General features: G+C 56.9%; 1 protein-coding gene across 1 annotated transcript; it reads right to left on the reverse strand.

Moving 5' to 3' along the window:
- Positions 1 to 817: 817 nt before the first annotated feature.
- On the reverse strand, positions 818 to 13259 carry LOC134433289 (kallikrein-6-like). The gene is made up of 5 exons (XM_063182156.1): positions 13223 to 13259; positions 8151 to 8316; positions 4554 to 4807; positions 2645 to 2784; positions 818 to 995 (listed from the first exon to the last, which is right to left on the reverse strand). Exons 1-5 carry the CDS (start codon positions 13257 to 13259, stop codon positions 834 to 836), a joined length of 759 nt encoding a protein of 252 aa, XP_063038226.1. The 3' UTR covers positions 818 to 833.
- Positions 13260 to 17997: the final 4738 nt, after the last annotated feature.

Here is a 17997-nt window from a genome sequence, read left to right on the forward strand (position 1 = left end):
AGGTGCCCCCAGGAGTGCCCAGGTACCCCCCAGGTGTTACAGGTGAAGTCAAAAAACCACACAGGTGTTAAAAGGAACCATTCAGGTATTACAGGTGAGCTCAAGGAGCCCCTCAGATGCTCCCGGTACCCCCAGGTGCTCCAGGTAAGCCCCAGGTGACCCCTCAGGTATCACAAGGAGCCTCCCAGGTGTCACAGGTGAGGCCAAGGAGCCCCCAGGTGCATCCAGGTGCACCGAGGTGATACAAGGAGCCCTCCAGGTGTGCTCAGGTGCTCCAGGTGCCCCCCAGGTGCCCGCAGGTGTTACAAGGAGCCCCCCAGGTGTTACAGGTGAAGTCAAAAAACCACACAGGTGTTAAAAGGAACCACTCAGGTGTTACAGGTGAGGCCAAGGAGCCCCTCAGGTGTCAAAAGGAGCCTCCCAGGTGTCACAGGTGACCCTCAGGTGCCCCCCAGGTGCCCCCAGGTGTTACAAGGAGCCCCCCAGGTGTTACAGGTGAAGTCAAAAAACCACACAGGTGTTAAAAGGAACCACTCAGGTGTTACAGGTGAGGCCAAGAAGCCCCTCAGGTGCATCCAGGTGCTCCAGGTGAGCCCCAGGTATTACGAGGAGCCTCCCAGGTGTCACAGGTGAGCACAGGTGCCCCCCAGGTGCGCCCAGGTGCCACCCAGGTGCATCCAGGTGCCCCCCAGGTGCTCCAGGTGCCCCTCAGGTGCTCCCCAGGTGCTCCAGGTGCCACCCAGGTGTCCCCCAGGTGCATCCAGGTGAACCCCAGGTGCATCCAGGTGCCCCCAGGTGCCCCCCAGGTGCCCCCCAGGTGCCGCCCAGGTGCGTCAGTCGCCGCCGTTGGCGCGGATGGTGCGGCGGATCCAGGCGGTGAAGGCGCAGACGCGGCTGTACACACCTGGCTTGCCCTGCTGGCCGCACACCTGCAGCCCCCAGGAGACCACGCCCTGCAGGTACCCGTCACACACCAGCGGGCCCCCGGAGTCACCCTGCCACAGGTGGGACACAGGTGGGACACAGGTGGGACAGGTGAGATGGGTGGGACACAGGTGGGACAGGTGGGACAAGTGAGATGGGTGGGACAGGTGGGACACAGGTGGGACACAGGTGGGACACAGGTGGGACACAGGTGAGACACAGGTGGGACAGGTGAGATGGGTGGGACACAGGTGAGACACAGGTGGGACACAGGTGAGATGGATGGGACAGGTGGGACACAGGTGGGACACAGGTGGGACAGGTGAGACACAGGTGAGACACAGGTGGGACACAGGTGAGATGGATGGGACAGGTGGGACACAGGTGGGACACAGGTGGGACAGGTGGGACACAGGTGGGACACAGGTGGGATGGATGGGACAGGTGGGACACAGGTGGGACACAGGTGGGACAGGTGAGACACAGGTGGGACAGGTGAGATGGGTGGGGTAGGTGAGAGACAAGTGGGACAGGTGAGTCCCCCCAGGTGTTCCCCAGGTGTGTCCCACCCATTCCCTCCCACACAGGTGAGTTCCCCTACAAAGGTGAGTCCCCCCACACACCTGACCCCTCCCCCACACCTGACCCCTCCCCCACCCCCTCAGGTGTGCCTCCCCCACACACCTGACCCCTCCTCCCCATCAGGTGTGTCCCAGGTGTATCCCAGGTGTGCCCAGGTGTGTCCCAGGTGTGCCCAGGTGTGCCCAGGTGTATCCCATGTGTACTCAGGTGTGCGCAGGTGTATCCCAGGTGTATCTCAAGTGTATCCCAGATGTATCCAGGTGTATTCCAGCTGTGCCCAGGTGTATCCCAGACATACCCATGTGTACTCAGGTGTGCCCAGGTGTGTCCCAGGTGTATTCCAGCTGTGCCCAGGTGTATCCCAGATGTATCCCAGGTGTGCCCAGGTGTGCCCAGGTGTATCCCAAATATATCCAGGTGTGTCCAGGTGTGCCCAGGTGTATCCCAGACATAGCCATGTGTACTCAGGTGTACTCAGGTGTATCCCAGGTGTATCCCAGGTGTGCCCAGGTGTATCCCAGGTGTATCCCAGATGTATCCAGGTGTATCCCAGATGTATCCCAGGTGTGCCCAGGTGTATCCCAGACATACCCATGTGTGCCCAGGTGTGCTCAGGTGTAGCTCAGGTGTGCCAGGTGTGCCCAGGTGTGCCCAGGTGTATCCCAGACATACCCATGTGTACTCAGGTGTGCCCAGGTGTATCCCAGGTGTGCCCAGGTGTATCCCAGGTGTATCCCAGATGTATCCAGGTGTATCCCGGTGTGCCCAGGTGTGCCAAGGTGTATCCCAGGTGTGCCCAGGTGTGCCCAGGTGTATCCCAGACATATCCATGTGTACTCAGGTGTGCTCAGTTGTATCCCAGGTGTGCCCAGGTGTACTCAGGTGTGCCCAGGTGTATCCCAGGTGTATCCCAGATATATCCAGGTGTATCCCAGGTGTGCCCAGGTGTATCCCAGACATACCCAGGTGTGCCCAGGTGTATCCCAGATGTATCCAGGTGTGCCCAGGTGTGCCCAGGTGTATCCCAGACATACCCATGTGTACTCAGGTGTGCTCAGGTGTAGCTCAGGTGTGCCTCCCCCCGCACCTGACCCCTCTCCACCCCCCAGGTGTGCCCCACCCACACCCGTCCCCTCACCTGGCAGGAGTCGGTGCTGTCCCCGGCGCGGCCGCCGGCGCAAAGCATGTTGGGAGTGATGGCACCTGGGTACAGGTGAGCGCAGGCGGCGTTGGACCAGGTGAACACCTCCCCGCACTGCAGCACGTCCGGGAACGCACCTGGCACAGGTGAGGACAGGTGAGACAGGTGAGACAGGTGAGACAGGTGAGGGTTGGATGGGACAGGTGAGGACAGGTGTGAGACAGGTGTGACAGGTGAGGAACAGGTGAGGGTTGGATGGGACAGGTGGGGATGGATGGGACAGGTGAGACAGGTGTGGACAGGTGTGACACAGGTGAGGACAGGTGAGGATGGATGGTACAGGTATGGACAGGTGTGTGACACAGGTGAGAGGACAGGTGGGGATGGATGGTACAGGTGAGGACAGGTGTGAGACAGGTGTGACAGGTACAGGTGAGGGGACAGGTGAACACCTCCCCGCACTGCAGCACGTCCGGGAACGCACCTGGCACAGGTGAGGACAGGTGAGACAGGTGAGACAGGTGAGACAGGTGAGGGTTGGATGGGACAGGTGAGGACAGGTGTGAGACAGGTGTGACAGGTGAGGAACAGGTGAGGGTTGGATGGGACAGGTGTGGACAGGTGTGACACAGGTGAGGACAGGTGAGGATGGATGGTACAGGTATGGACAGGTGTGACACAGGTGAGAGGACAGGTGGGGATGGATGGTACAGGTGAGGACAGGTGTGAGACAGGTGTGACAGGTACAGGTGAGGGGACAGGTGAACACCTCCCCGCACTGCAGCACGTCCGGGAACACACCTGGCACAGGTGAGGACAGGTGAGGGACAGGTGAGATGGATGGAACAGGTGAGATGGATGGGACAGGTGGGGATGGATGGGACAGGTGAGATGGATGGGACAGGTGGGGATGGATGGGACAGGTGAGATGGATGGGACAGGTGAGATGGATGGGACAGGTGAGGACAGGTGAGGGACATGTGGAGATGGATGGGACAGGTGGGGATGGATGGGACAGGTGAGATGGATGGGACAGGTGAGGGATGGGTAAGAACAGGTGAGGAGAGGTGGAGACAGGTCAGGCACAGGTGAGAGATGGATGAGGACAGGTAGAACAGGTGGGACAGGTGTGAGGGACAGGTGAGGAATGGATGGGAAAGGTGAGCCCCCCCCCCTCACCTGTTCCCCAGGTGTGTCCCCACCCCCTCACCTGTTCCCCCTACCCCCACCTGTCCCCCAGGTGTGTCCCCCCCCACCCTCACCTGTCCCCCCCAGGTGTGTCTCCCCCCCAGGTGTGTCTCCCCCCCAGGTGTGTCTCACCTGTCCCCCCCAGGTGTGTCCCCCCCGGGTGTGTCTCCCCCCAGGTGTGTCCCCCCCGGGTGTGTCTCCCCCCAGGTGTGTCCCCCCCAGGTGTGTCCCCCCCACCCTCACCTGTCCCCCCAGGTGTGTCCCCCCCAGGTGTGTCCCCCCCAGGTGTGTCCCCCCCACCCTCACCTGTCCCCTCAAGGTGTGTCTCACCTGTCCCCCAGGTGTGTTCTCATCTCCTCACCTGTCCCCCCCAGGTGTGTCCCCCCCAGGTGTGTCCCCCCCAGGTGTGTCCCCCCAGGTGTGTCTCACCTGTCCCCCCCAGGTGTGTCCCCCCGGGTGTGTCCCCCCCGGGTGTGTCCCCCCCAGGTGTGTCTCACCTGTCCCCCAGGTGTGTCCCCCCGGGTGTGTCCCCCCCAGGTGTGTCCCCCCCACCCTCACCTGTCCCCCCGGGTGTGTCCCCCCCAGGTGTGTCTCACCTGTCCCCCCCAGGTGTGTCCCCCCGGGTGTGTCCCCCCCAGGTGTGTCTCACCTGTGCCCCCCCAGGTGTGTCCCCCCCAGGTGTGTCCCCCCAGGTGTGTCCCCCCCAGGTGTGTCTCACCTTGCGGGCTGCGGGTGCTGCCCCAGCCGCTCACCACGCACCTGTCCCCCACCTGGGGGCACCTGCGCGGCAGCGGCGCGGGGCGCACGCGCGGGCTCAGCTGGGCGGGGCCGCTGAGGCGCAGCAGCATGACGTCACTGTCATGGCGGCCGGGCAGGTAGCGCGGGTGCACGAAGGCGCGCGCCCAGGTGAGGCATTGCTCCGCCCCGTCCCGCTCCCGGAGGCTGTGCTCGCCCAGCAGCACGCGCAGGGGGCTGGAGACGGACAGGTGGGCACAGGTGAGCTCAGGTGAGCACACCTGGGACAGGTACATGCACCCGGGACAGGTGGGCACAGGTGAGCTCAGGTGAGCACACCTGGGACAGGTAAATACACCCGGCACAGGTGAGGGACAGGTGGGCACAGGTGAGCTCAGGTGAGCACACCTGGGACAGGTAAATGGGGTTTGTAATGGGACAGGTGAGCACACCTGGGACAGGTACATGCACCCGGGACAGGTGAGGGACAGGTGGACACAGGTGAGCTCAGGTGAGCACACCTGGGACAGGTACATGCACCCGGGACAGGTGAGGGACAGGTGGGCACAGGTGGGCACAGGTGAGCTCAGGTGAGCACACCTGGGACAGGTACATGCACCCGGGACAGGTGAGCACAGGTGAGCACACCTGGGACAGGTGAGGGACAGGTGAATGGGGTTTGTAATGGGACAGGTGAGGGACAGGTGAGGGACAGGTGAGGGGCAGGTAAATGGGGTTTATATTGGGACAGGTGATGGACAGGTGAGCTCAGGTGAGATCACCTGGGACAGGTAAATACACCTGGCACAGGTGAGGGACAGGTGAGGCATTGCTCCGCCCCGTCCCGCTCCCGGAGGCTGTGCTCGCCCAGCAGCACACGCAGGGGGCTGCGGACGGACAGGTGGGCACAGGTGAGCTCAGGTGAGCACACCTGGGACAGGTTAATGCACCCGGGACAGGTGAGGGACAGGTGGGCACAGGTGGGCACAGGTGGGCACAGGTGAGCTCAGGTGAGCTCAGGTGAGCACACCTGGGACAGGTAAATACACCCGGGACAGGTGAGCACAGGTGAGCACAGGTGAGGCATTGCTCCGCCCCGTCCCGCTCCCGGAGGCTGTGCTCGCCCAGCAGCACGGGCAGGGGGCTGCGGACCGACAGGTGGGCACAGGTGGGCACAGGTGGGCACAGGTGAGCTCAGGTGAGCACACCTGGGACAGGTACATGCACCTGGGACAGGTGAGGGACAGGTGGGCACAGGTGAGCTCAGGTGAGCACACCTGGGACAGGTACATGCACCCGGGACAGGTGAGCACAGGTGAGCACAGGTGAGATCACCTGGGACAGGTAAACGGGGTTTGTAATGGGACAGGTGAGGGACAGGTAAATGGGGTTTCTATTGGGACAGGTGATGGACAGGTGAGCACAGGTGAGGGACAGGTGAGCTCACCTGGGACAGGTAAATGGGGTTTGTAATGGGACAGGTGAGCACAGGTGAGCACACCTGCGGCAGGTAAATGGGGTTTGTAATGGGACAGGTGAGGGACAGGTAAATGGGGTTTGTAATGGGACAGGTGAGCACACCTGGGGCAGGTAAATGGGGTTTGTAATGGGACAGGTGAGCACAGGTGAGCACACCTGGGGCAGGTGAGGGACAGGTGAGGGACGGGTAAATGGAGTTTATATTGGGACAGGTGAGGGACAGGTAAATGGGGTTTGTAATGGGACAGGTGAGCACAGGTGTGTGCCCAGGTGTACCCAGGTGTGCCCAGGTGTGCCCAGGTGTGCCCAGGTGTGTCTGTACCATACCCAGGTGTGTCTGTACCATACCCGGGTGTGTCTGTACCATACCCAGGTGTGCCCAGGTGTGTCTGTACCATACCCAGGTGTTTGCCCAGGTGTGTCTCACCTGTCGCTGTGGCAGTGGGCGGCGGTCAGCACCCAGTGCCTGCCGACCAGCACCCCCCCGCAGTGGATGGCGCCCCCCAGGTGTGTCTGTACCATACCCCGGTGTGCCCAGGTGTGTCTGTACCATACCCAGGTGTGTCTGTGCCATACCCAGGTGTGCCCAGGTGTGTGCCCAGGTGTGTCTCACCTGTCGCTGTGGCAGTGGGCGGCGGTCAGCACCCAGTGCCTCCCGATCAGCACCCCCCCGCAGTGGATGGCGCCCCCCAGGTGTGTCTGTACCATACCCAGGTGTGCCCAGGTGTGTCTGTACCATACCCAGGTGTGTCTGTACCATGCCCAGGTGTGTCTGTACCATACCCAGGTGTGCCCAGGTGTGTCTGTACCATGCCCAGGTGTGTCTGTACCATACCCAGGTGTGTCTGTACCATACCCAGGTGTACCCAGGTGTGTCTGTACCATACCCAGGTGTGCCCAGGTGTGTCTGTACCATACCCAGGTGTGTCTGTACCATACCCAGGTGTGCCCAGGTGTGTCTGTACCATGCCCAGGTGTGTCTGTACCATACCCAGGTGTGTCTGTACCATACCCAGGTGTGCCCAGGTGTGTCTGTACCATACCCAGGTGTGTGCCCAGGTGTGTCTCACCTGTCGCTGCGGCAGTGGGCGGCGGTCAGCACCCAGTGCCTGCCGACCAGCACCCCCCCGCAGTGGATGGCGCCCCCCAGGTGTGTCTGTACCATACCCAGGTGTGCCCAGGTGTGTCTGTACCATACCCAGGTGTGTCTGTACCATACCCAGGTGTGCCCAGGTGTGTCTGTACCATACCCAGGTGTGTCTGTACCATACCCAGGTGTGCCCAGGTGTGTCTGTACCATACCCAGGTGTGTCTGTACCATACCCAGGTGTGCCCAGGTGTGTCTGTACCATACCCAGGTGTGTCTGTACCATACCCAGGTGTGTCTGTACCATACCCAGGTGTGCCCAGGTGTGCCCAGGTGCGTGCCCAGGTGTGTCTCACCTGTCGCTGTGGCAGTGGGCGGCGGTCAGCACCCAGTGCCTGCCGACCAGCACCCCCCCGCAGTGGATGGCGCCCCCCAGGTGTGTCTGTACCATACCCAGGTGTGCCCAGGAGTGCCCAGGTGTGTCTGTACCATACCCAGCTGTGCCCAGGTGTGCCCAGGTGCGTGCCCAGGTGTGTCTCACCTGTCGCTGCGGCAGTGGGCGGCGGTCAGCACCCAGTGCCTGCCGACCAGCACCCCCCCGCAGTGGATGGCGCCCCCCAGGTGTGTCTGTACCATACCCAGGTGTGCCCAGGTGTGTCTGTACCATACCCAGGTGTGCCCAGGTGTGTCTGTACCATACCCAGGTGTGTCTGTACCATACCCAGGTGTGCCCAGGTGTGTCTCACCTGTCGCTGTGGCAGTGGGCGGCGGTCAGCACCCAGTGCCTGCCGACCAGCACCCCCCCGCAGTGGATGGCGCCCCCCAGGTGTGTCTGTACCATACCCAGGTGTGCCCAGGTGTGCCCAGGTGTGTCTGTACCATACCCAGGTGTGTCTGTACCATACCCAGGTGTGTCTGTACCATACCCAGGTGTGCCCAGGTGTGTCTGTACCATACCCAGGTGTGCCCAGGTGTGTGCCCAGGTGTGCCCAGGTGTGCCCAGGTGTGTCTCACCTGTCGCTGTGGCAGTGGGCGGCGGTCAGCACCCAGTGCCTGCCGACCAGCACCCCCCCGCAGTGGATGGCGCCCCCCGGCTGCAGCAGCAGGGCCTGGTACGGGTGGCGCCGCCGCTCGCACCTGGCCCCGCCCACGATGCGGTTCTCGTCCGCCCCCGCGGCCGCTGCCGACCAATGGAGAGCGAGATGGACCAGCACGGACCAGTAAAAACCAGGAGAAACCAGTTAGAACCAGTACGGACCGGTATGGACCAGTAAAAACCAGTTAAAACCAGTTAGAACCAGTACGGACCAGCACGGACCAGTGTGGACCGGTATGGACCAGTAAAAACCAGTTAGAACCAGTAGAAACCAGTTAGAACCAGTATGGACCAGTTAGAACCAGTATGGACCAGTACGGACCAGTATGGACCGGTATGGACCAGTAAAAACCAGTTAGAACCAGTAGAAACCAGTTAGAACCAGTATGGACCGGTACGGACCAGTAAAAACCAGTTAGAACCAGTAGAAACCAGTTAGAACCAGTACGGACCAGTTAGAACCAGTACGGACCAGTACGGACCAGTATGGACCGGTATGGACCAGTAAAAACCAGTTAGAACCAGTACGGACCAGTATGGACCAGTATGGACCAGTTAGAACCAGTTAAAACCAGTAGAAACCAGTTAGAACCAGTATGGACCAGTACGGAGCAGTACGGACCAGTAAAAACCAGTTAAAACCAGTAGAAACCAGTTAGAACTAGTATGGACCAGTATGGACCGGTACGGACCAGTACGGACCGGTATGGACCAGTAAAAACCAGTTAAAACCAGTAGAAACCAGTTAGAACCAGTATGGACCAGTATGGACCAGTACGGACCAGTACGGACCGGTATGGACCACTTAAAACCAGTAGAAACCAGTTTGGACTGGTCGTATCCCAGTAGCCCCAAAGGGTCTCCCCAGTTGCCATCAGCCCCTGCGGCCGCTGCCGACCAGTAGAAACCAGTTAGAACCAGTATGGACCAGTTAGAACCAGTACAGACCAGTGTGGACCAGTATGGACCAGTTAGAACCAGTAGAAACCAGTAGAAACCAGTATGGACCAGTTTGGACTGCTGGTCTCCCAGTCCATCCCAGTCCATCCCAGTACCCCCAAAGTGTCTCCCCAGTTCTCATCAGCCCCCACAGCCTCTGCTGACCAGTATGGACCAGTATAAACCAGTATAGACCAGTATAAACCAGTAGAAAACTGTTTGGACCAATTAGAACCAGTATAGACCAGTAGAAACCAATTTGAACCAGTTAGAACCAATAGAAACCAGTATGGACCAGTTTGGACTGGTGGTCTCCCAGTTCATCCCAGTTCATCCCAGTCCCTCCCAGTGCCCCCAGTTCACCCTCCCAGTTCATCCCAGTTCAATCCCAGTTCATCCCAGTTCATCCCAGTTTCTCCCAGTCCCTCCCAGTGCCCCCAGTTCACCCTCCCAGTACAAACCAGTTCACCCAGTCGATTGCCTCCCACTCATCCCAGTTCCCTCCCAGTTCATCCCAGTTCCCTCCCAGTGCCCCCAGTTCACCTCTGGCTCCATCCCAGTATGGCCCAGTTCCCTCCCAGTGCTCCCAGTTCACTCCCAGTTCATCCCAGTTCAAACCAGTTCACTCCCAGTGCTCCCAGTCCATCCCAGTTTCCTCCCAGCTCCCTCCCAGTTCATTCCCAGTGCTCCCAGTTCACTCCTGGCTCCATCCCAGTATGGCCCAGTGTCCTCCCAGTGCTCCCAGTTCACTCCCAGTTCATCCCAGTTCATTCCCAGTGCTCCCAGTTCCTCCCAGTGCTCCCAGTCCATCCCAGTTCATCCCAGTTCAATCCCAGTGCTCCCAGTTCAAACCAGTTCATTCCCAGTGCTCCCAGTCCATTCCAGTTTCCTCCCAGCTCCCTCCCAGTTCATTCCCAGTCCCTCCCAGTTCAAACCAGTTCATTCCCAGTGCTCCCAGTTCACTCCTGGCTCCATCCCAGTATGACCCAGTGTCCTCCCAGTGCTCCCAGTTCATTTCCAGTGTTCCCAGTTCCTCCCAGTCCCTCCCAGTACAAACCAGTTCACCCAGTCGATTGCCTCCCACTCATCCCAGTCCCTCCCAGTCCCTCCCGGTTCCTCCCAGTTCAATCCCAGTTCCCTCCCAGTGTCCCCAGTTCACTCCTGGCTCCATCCCAGTATGGCCCAGTGTCCTCCCAGTGCTCCCAGTTCACTCCCAGTGCTCCCAGTCCATCCCAGTTCATTCCCAGTTCACTCCCAGTGCTCCCAGTTCATTTCCAGTGCTCCCAGTCACTCCCAGTTCAATCCCAGTCACTCCCAGTGTCCCCAGTTCACCCCTGGCTCCATCCCAGTATGGCCCAGTGTCCTCCCAGTGCTCCCAGTTCACTCCCAGTGCTCCCAGTCCATCCCAGTTCACTCCCAGTGCTCCCAGTCCATCCCAGTTCACTCCCAGTGCTCCCAGTCCATCCCAGTTTCCTCCCAGTCCCTCCCAGTTCATTCCCAGTTCGACCCAGTGCTCCCAGTTCACTCCTGGCTCCATCCCAGTATGGCCCAGTGTCCTCCCAGTGCTCCCAGTTCACTCCCAGTGCTCCCAGTCCATCCCAGTTCACTCCCAGTGCTCCCAGTTCATTTCCAGTGCTCCCAGTCCATCCCAGTTTCCTCCCAGTGCCCCCAGTTCCATCCCAGCTCCCTCCCAGTTCAATCCCAGTTCCCTCCCAGTGCTCCCAGTTCACCCCTGGCTCCATCCCAGTATGGCCCAGTGTCCTCCCAGTTCCTCCCAGTGCTCCCAGTCCATCCCAGTTTCCTCCCAGTTCAATCCCAGTTCGACCCAGTGCTCCCAGTTCACTCCTGGCTCCATCCCAGTATGGCCCAGTGTCCTCCCAGTGCTCCCAGTCCATCCCAGTTCATTCCCAGTTCACTCCCAGTTCAAACCAGTTCATTCCCAGTTCATTCCCAGTGCTCCCAGTCCATCCCAGTTTCCTCCCAGTGCTCCCAGTCCATCCCAGCTCCCTCCCAGTTCAATCCCAGTTCAACCCAGTGCTCCCAGTTCACTCCTGGCTCCATCCCAGTATGGCCCAGTGTCCTCCCAGTTCATCCCAGTGCTCCCAGTTCAAACCAGTTCATTCCCAGTTAATTCCCAGTGCTCCCAGTCCATCCCAGCTCCCTCCCAGTTCAAACCAGTTCATTCCCAGTGCTCCCAGTTCACTCCTGGCTCCATCCCAGTATGGCCCAGCGTCCTCCCAGTGCTCCCAGTTCATTTCCAGTGTTCCCAGTTCCTCCCAGTCCCTCCCAGTACAAACCAGTTCACCCAGTCGATTGCCTCCCACTCATCCCAGTCCCTCCCAGTCCCTCCCAGTTCCTCCCAGTTCAATCCCAGTTCCCTCCCAGTGTCCCCAGTTCACCCCTGGCTCCATCCCAGTATGGCCCAGTGTCCTCCCAGTTCATTCCCAGTGCTCCCAGTTCATTCCAGTCCCCTCCCAGTTCATCCCAGTTCATTCCCAGTTCACTCCCAGTGCTCCCAGTTCATTCCCAGTGCTCCCAGTCCATCCCAGTCCATCCCAGTCCATCCCAGTTCATCCCAGTTCATCCCAGTTCAATCCCAGTTCATCCCAGTGCTCCCAGTTCAAACCAGTTCATTCCCAGTGCCCCCAGTACAAACAAGCAGTGTCAACCAGTACTAAACCAGAGCAAACCAGTACAAACCAGTAAAAACCAGTACAGGCCCGTACAAACCAGTGCTCCCAGTACAAACCAGTCCCTCCCAGTGCCCCCCAGTTCAAACCAGTATAAACCAGTATAAACCAGTGCAAACCAGCAGCTCCCAGTGTCCCCCCAGTTTGCTCCCAGTTCCCCCTCAGCCCAAACCAGTACACACCAGTATAAACCAGTACAAACCAGTGCCCCCCAGTACAAACCAGCAGCTCCCAGTTTGTTCCCAGTTGCCCCCCGTGCCCCCCAGTACAAACCAGTACAAACCAGTGGCCAGCAGCAGCCTCCCAGTTCACTCCCGGTGCCCCCCAGTCCCTCCCAGTACAAACCAGTACAAACCAGTGCCCCCCCCAGTTCCCCCCCAGCCCAAACCAGTCCCTCCCAGTATAAACCAGTACAAACCAGTGCCCCCCCAGCCCAAACCAGTCCCTCCCAGTATAAACCAGTACAAACCAGTGCCCCCCCAGCCCAAACCAGTCCCTCCCAGTATAAACCAGTACAAACCAGTGCCCCCCCAGCCCAAACCAGTCCCTCCCAGTATAAACCAGTACAAACCAGTGCCCCCCCAGTACCAACCAGTCCCTCCCAGTACAAACCAGTATAAACCAGTGCCCCCCCCGGTTCCCCCCCAGCCCAGACCAGTCCCTCCCAGTACAAACCAGTACAAACCAGTGGCCCCCCGTCCCCTCCCAGTACAAACCAGTATAAACCAGTGGCCCCCCGTCCCCTCCCAGTATAAACCAGTACAAACCAGTGCCCCCCCAGTACCAACCAGTCCCTCCCAGTATAAACCAGTACAAACCAGTGGCCCCCCGTCCCCTCCCAGTATAAACCAGTACAAACCAGTGGCCCCCCAGCCCAGACCAGTCCCTCCCAGTATAAACCAGTACAAACCAGTGCCCCCCCAGTACCAACCAGTCCCTCCCAGTATAAACCAGTACAAACCAGTGCCCCCCCAGTACCAACCAGTCCCTCCCAGTATAAACCAGTACAAACCAGTGGCCCCCCGTCCCCTCCCAGTATAAACCAGTACAAACCAGTGGCCCCCCGTCCCCTCCCAGTATAAACCAGTACAAACCAGTGCCCCCCCAGTACCAACCAGTCCCTCCCAGTATAAACCAGTACAAACCAGTGGCCCCCCGTCCCCTCCCAGTATAAACCAGTACAAACCAGTGCCCCCCCAGCCCAGCCCAGTCCCTCCCAGTACAAACCAGTACAAACCAGTGGCCCCCCGTCCCCTCCCGGTATAAACCAGTACAAACCAGTACAAACCAGTGGCCCCCCCGGTTCCCCCCCAGCCCAGACCAGTCCCTCCCAGTACAAACCAGTACAAACCAGTACAAACCAGTGGCCAGCAGCAGCAGCGGCAGCAGCCGCTCCATCGGGAGGAGGAGGAGGGCGAGGAAGGAGCCGCGGCCCTTAAATCCCAGTTCAGACCAGTTCAGACCAGTTCAGACCAGTTCAGCCCAACGCCCAGCCCAGCTCCCCTCCCAGTTAAATCCCAGTTCCCTCCCAGTTCAGCCCAGTTCACCCCAGTCCCTCCCAGTTCATCCCAGTCCGTCCCAGTCCCTCCCAGTTCAGCCCAGTTCACCCCAGTCCCTCCCAGTTAAATCCCAGTTCCCTCCCAGTTCATCCCAGTCCGTCCCAGTCCCTCCCAGTCCCTCCCAGTTCATCCCAGTCCCTCCCAGTTCATCCCAGTCCGTCCCAGTCCCTCCCAGTCCATCCCAGTTCATCCCAGTCCCTCCCAGTTCAGCCCAGTTCACCCCAGTCCCTTTTCCAGTCCCTCCCAGTCCCTCCCAGTTAAATCCCAGTTCCCTCCCAGTTCAGCCCAGTTCATCCCAGTTCCCTCCCAGTCCCTCCCAGTTCACCCCAGTCCCTCCCAGTTCCTCCCAGTATCCCTATGAGCCCTTCCCAGTCCCTCCCAGTGCTCCCAGTTTGACTCCAGCTGTGATCCCAGTAACTCCCAGTCCCTCCCAGTTCAGCCCAGTTCCCTCCCAGTTCCCTCCCAGTTCCCCCCAGGTCCGTCCCAGTTCCCTCCCAGTCCCTCCCAGTTCATCCCAGTTCAGCCCAGTTCAATCCCAGTCCCTCCCAGTGCTCCCAGTTTGACCCCAGCTGTGATCCCAGTGCTCCCAGTTCCTCCCAGTCCATCCCAGTCCATCCCAGTCTCTCCCAGTTCCCCCTTCCACGACCTCCCAGTTCATCCCAGTTCAGCCCAGTTCATCCCAGTATCCCTAAGAGCCCTTCCCAGTTCATCCCAGTATCCCTAAGAGCCCTTCCCAGTTCATCCCAGTTCCCTCCCAGTCCCTCCCAGTCCCTCCCAGTGCCCTTCCCAGTTCCCTCCCAGTTCCCTCCCAGTTCATCCCAGTTCATCCCAGTGCCTCAAAGCGCCCTTCCCAGTACAGCCCAGTGCTCCCAGTTCATCCCAGTCCCTCCCAGTCTCTCCCAGTTCCCTCCCAGTCCCTTCCAGTTTGTCCCAGTGCCCTCCCAGTCCAGCCCAGTGCTCCCAGTTCAATCCCAGTAACTCCCAGTTTGGTCCAGAGTCCTCCCGGTCTCTCCCAGTAGCTCCCAGTAACTCCCAGTTTAGTCCAGTTTGGCCCAGTGCACTCCCAGTCCCTCCCAGTCCCTCCCAGTCCATCCCAGTTCATCCCAGTTTATCCCAGTTGGACTCCAGGTGTGATCCCAGTGCTCCCAGTCCATCCCAGTCCCTCCCAGTTCATCCCAGTAACTCCCAGTTCCCTCCCAGTTACCTCCCAGTTCCTCCCAGTAATGCCCAGTGCCTTCCCAGTTCCTCCCAGTGCTCCCAGTATGACCCCAGTTCCCTCCCAGTTTGACTCCAGCTGTGATCCCAGTGCTCCCAGTAACCCCCAGTTCATCCCAGTAACTCCCAGTGCCTTCCCAGCCCATCCCAGCCCATCCCAGTCCCTCCCAGTTCATCCCAGTTTATCCCAGTTGGACTCCAGGTGTGATCCCAGTGCTCCCAGTTCCCTCCCAGTCCCTCCCAGTTCATCCCAGTCCATCCCAGTGCCTTCCCAGTTCCTCCCAGTGCTCCCAGTATGACCCCAGTTCCCTCCCAGTTTGACTCCAGCTGTGATCCCAGTGCTCCCAGTAACTCCCAGTTTAGCCCAGTTTGGCCCAGTGCACTCTCAGTCCCTCCCAGTCCATCCCAGTTCATCCCAGTTTATCCCAGTTCAGTGCAGTTCCCTCCCAGTGCTCCCAGTTTGACTCCAGCTGTGATCCCAGTGCTCCCAGTAACTCCCAGTTCAATCCCAGTAACTCCCAGTTTGGCCCAGTTTGGCCCAGTCCAATCCCAGTTCCCTCCCAGTCCCTCCCAGTTCAAACCAGTCCAGTTGCTCCCATGGCCGAGGTGATTTAGGAACCTCGAGATTTCGCAAATTTGGGGATTTTGGGGGAATTTTTTGAGATTTTGGGAAATTTTTTGAGATTTTTGGGAAAATTTTGATTTTTTGGGGGGATTTTTTGGGGGGAATTTTTCATTTTTGATGGGATTTTTTCCGGGTTTTTTGCATTCCTGAAATTTTGTGGATCCCAAATTTTTGGGGTGTCCCAGGTGATTTAGGAACCCCCAGGTGTCCCAAATTTGGGGATTTTGGGGGAAATTTTTTGAGATTTTTGGGGAAATTTTGGATTTTTTGGGGGGATTTTTGGGGAAATTTTTCATTTTTGATGGGATTTTTTCCGGGTTTTTTGCATTCCTGAAATTTTGGGGTTCCCAAATTTTTTGGGGGAGTCCCAGGTGATTTAGGAACCTCCAGATTTCCCAAATTTGGGATTTTGGGGAATTTTTTGAGATTTTTGGGGAAAATTTGGATTTTTTGTGGGGATTTTTTGGGGGGAATTTTTCATTTTTGATGGGATTTTTTCGGGATTTTTTGCATTCCTGAAATTTTGGGGATCCCAAATTTTTTCGGGGGTGTCCCAGATGATTTACGAACCCCCAGATTTCCCAAATTTGGGGATTTTGGGGAAATTTTTTGAGATTTTGGGAAATTTTTTGAGAATTTGGGGAAAATTTGGATTTTTTGTGGGGATTTTGGGGAAAATTTTTCATTTTTTATGAGATTTTTTCCGGGTTTTTTGCATTCCTGAAATTTTGGGGTTCCCAAATTTTTTCGGGGGTGTCCCAGGTGATTTAGGAACCTCCAGATTTCCCAAATTTGGGGATTTGGGGGAATTTTTTGAGATTTTTGGGGAATATTTTGACGGTTTTGGGGAAAATTTTGGATTATTTGGGGGGAATTTTTCATTTTTGATGGGAATTTTTCCAGGTTTTTTACATTCCTGAAATTTTGGGGTTCCCAAATTTTTTGGGGGAGTCCCAGGTGATTTAGGAACCTCCAGATTTGGGGATTTTGGGGAATTTTTTGAGATTTTTGGGGAAAATTTGGATTTTTTGTGGGGATTTTGGGGAAAATTTTTCATTTTTTATGAGATTTTTTCCGGGTTTTTTGCATTCCTGAAATTTTGGGGTTCCCAAATTTTTTGGGGGTGTCCCAGGTGATTTAGGAACCCCCAGGTGTCCCAAATTTGGGGATTTTGGGGAATTTTTTGAGATTTTTGGGGAATATTTTGACATTTTTGGGTAAAATTTTCGAATTTTTTGGGGGGGAATTTTTCATTTTTGATGGGATTTTTTCCGGGTTTTTTGCATTCCTGAAATTTTGGGGATCCCAAATTTTTTTCCGGGGTGTCCCCAACATTTTCGGGGCGCCCCGGTTTTATTTTCGGGGCGTTCCCAGGTGAGGCCGCCCCGGCCGCGCCGTTCTTTGCTCAGCAATTCCCGGAGCCGGAGCCGGATCCGGGGGGGGCCCCAAAATTCCCGGGGGGTTCCCAAAATTCCCGAGGGATCCCCAAAAATTCCCGGGGGGGCCTGAGTTTATTTTCGGGGAAATTTGGGGGTTTTGGGGGGGATTTTGGGGCTTTTTTGGGGATTTTTGGGGGATTTTTTGTGGATTTTTTTGGCTTTTTTGGGATTTTTGGGGGATTTTTGGGGATTTTTTTGGCTTTTTTGGGAATTTTTGGGGTTTTTGAGGATTTTTCGGGGCTTTTTTTGGGGCTTTTTTGGGGATTTTTTGGGGGATTTTTTTGGGCTTTTTGGGGGATTTTTGTGGAATTTTTTGGGGGCTTTTTTGGGGATTTTTTGGGGATTTTTTGGTGATTTTGGGGGATTTTTTTGGGCTTTTTTGGGATTTTTTGGGGATTTTTTGGGGATTTTGGGGGATTTTTTGGGGCTTTTTTTTTGGGCTTTTTGGGGGGTTTTGGGGGATTCTTTTGGGATGTTTTTGGGGATTTTTTTGGCGATTTTTGGGGCTTTTTTGGGGGCTTTTTTTGGGGCTTTTTTGGGGATTTTGGAGGATCTTTTGTGGATTTTTTTTTGGCTTTATTGGGATTTTGGGGGATTTTTTTGGGATTTTTTGGGGATTTTTTGGGGTTTTTGGGGCTTTTTTTGGGGCTTTTTTGGGGATTATGGGGGGATTTTTTTGAGGATTTTTTTTTTTGCTTTTTTGGGCTTTTTTGGGGGCTTTTTGGGGGATTTTTGCAGCTTTTTTGGGGGGGATTTTTTGTGGGTTTTTTTGGCTTTTTTTGGGCTTTTTTGGGGATTTTTGGGGCTTTTTTGGGGGCTTTTTTGGGGTTTTGTTTGGGCTTTTTGGGCGGATTTTTGGGCTTTTGGGGCTTTTGGGGGATTTTTTGGGGCTTTTTTTGGGCTTTTTTGGGGATTTTTTGGGGGATTCTTTTGGGATTTTTTGGGGATTTTTTGGCGAATTTTGGGGATTTTTTGGGGCTTTTTGGGGGATTTTTTTTTATTTTTGGGGCTTTTTTGGGGATTTTTGGGGTTTTAGGGGATTTTTGGGGGCTTTTTTTTGGCTTTTTTGGGGATTTTGGGGGCTTTTTTGGGTGCTTTTTTGAGGATTTTTTGAGGGATTCTTTGGGGATTTTGGGGGGATTTTTTGTGGATATTTTTTGGCTTTTTTGGGATTTTTTTGGGATTTTTGGGGCTTTTTTTGGGATTTTTTTGGGGATTTTGGGGAGATTTTTTTGTGGATTTTTTTTGGCTTTTTTGGGGCTTTTTGGTTTTTTTGGGGGGATTTTTGGGGCTTTTTT

This window comes from Melospiza melodia, unplaced genomic scaffold (genome assembly GCF_035770615.1).
Source record: "Melospiza melodia melodia isolate bMelMel2 unplaced genomic scaffold, bMelMel2.pri scaffold_175, whole genome shotgun sequence".
NCBI classification, from domain to species: domain Eukaryota; kingdom Metazoa; phylum Chordata; class Aves; order Passeriformes; family Passerellidae; genus Melospiza; species Melospiza melodia.

Bases quoted from the DNA above. Each gene is read 5' to 3' on its own strand.
- LOC134433289 (XM_063182156.1), bottom strand. From the start codon at position 13,259: ATGGAGCGGCTGCTGCCGCTGCTGCTGCTGGCCACTG. The intron at 4,808-8,150 runs GTGAGACACACC...GTCCGTCTCCAG, and splicing joins GCCCACTGCCACAGCGACAG to CCCCCTGCGCGTGCTGCTGG. The intron at 2,785-4,553 runs GTGAGACACACC...CACCTGTGCCAG, and splicing joins CAGCACCCGCAGCCCGCAAG to GTGCGTTCCCGGACGTGCTG.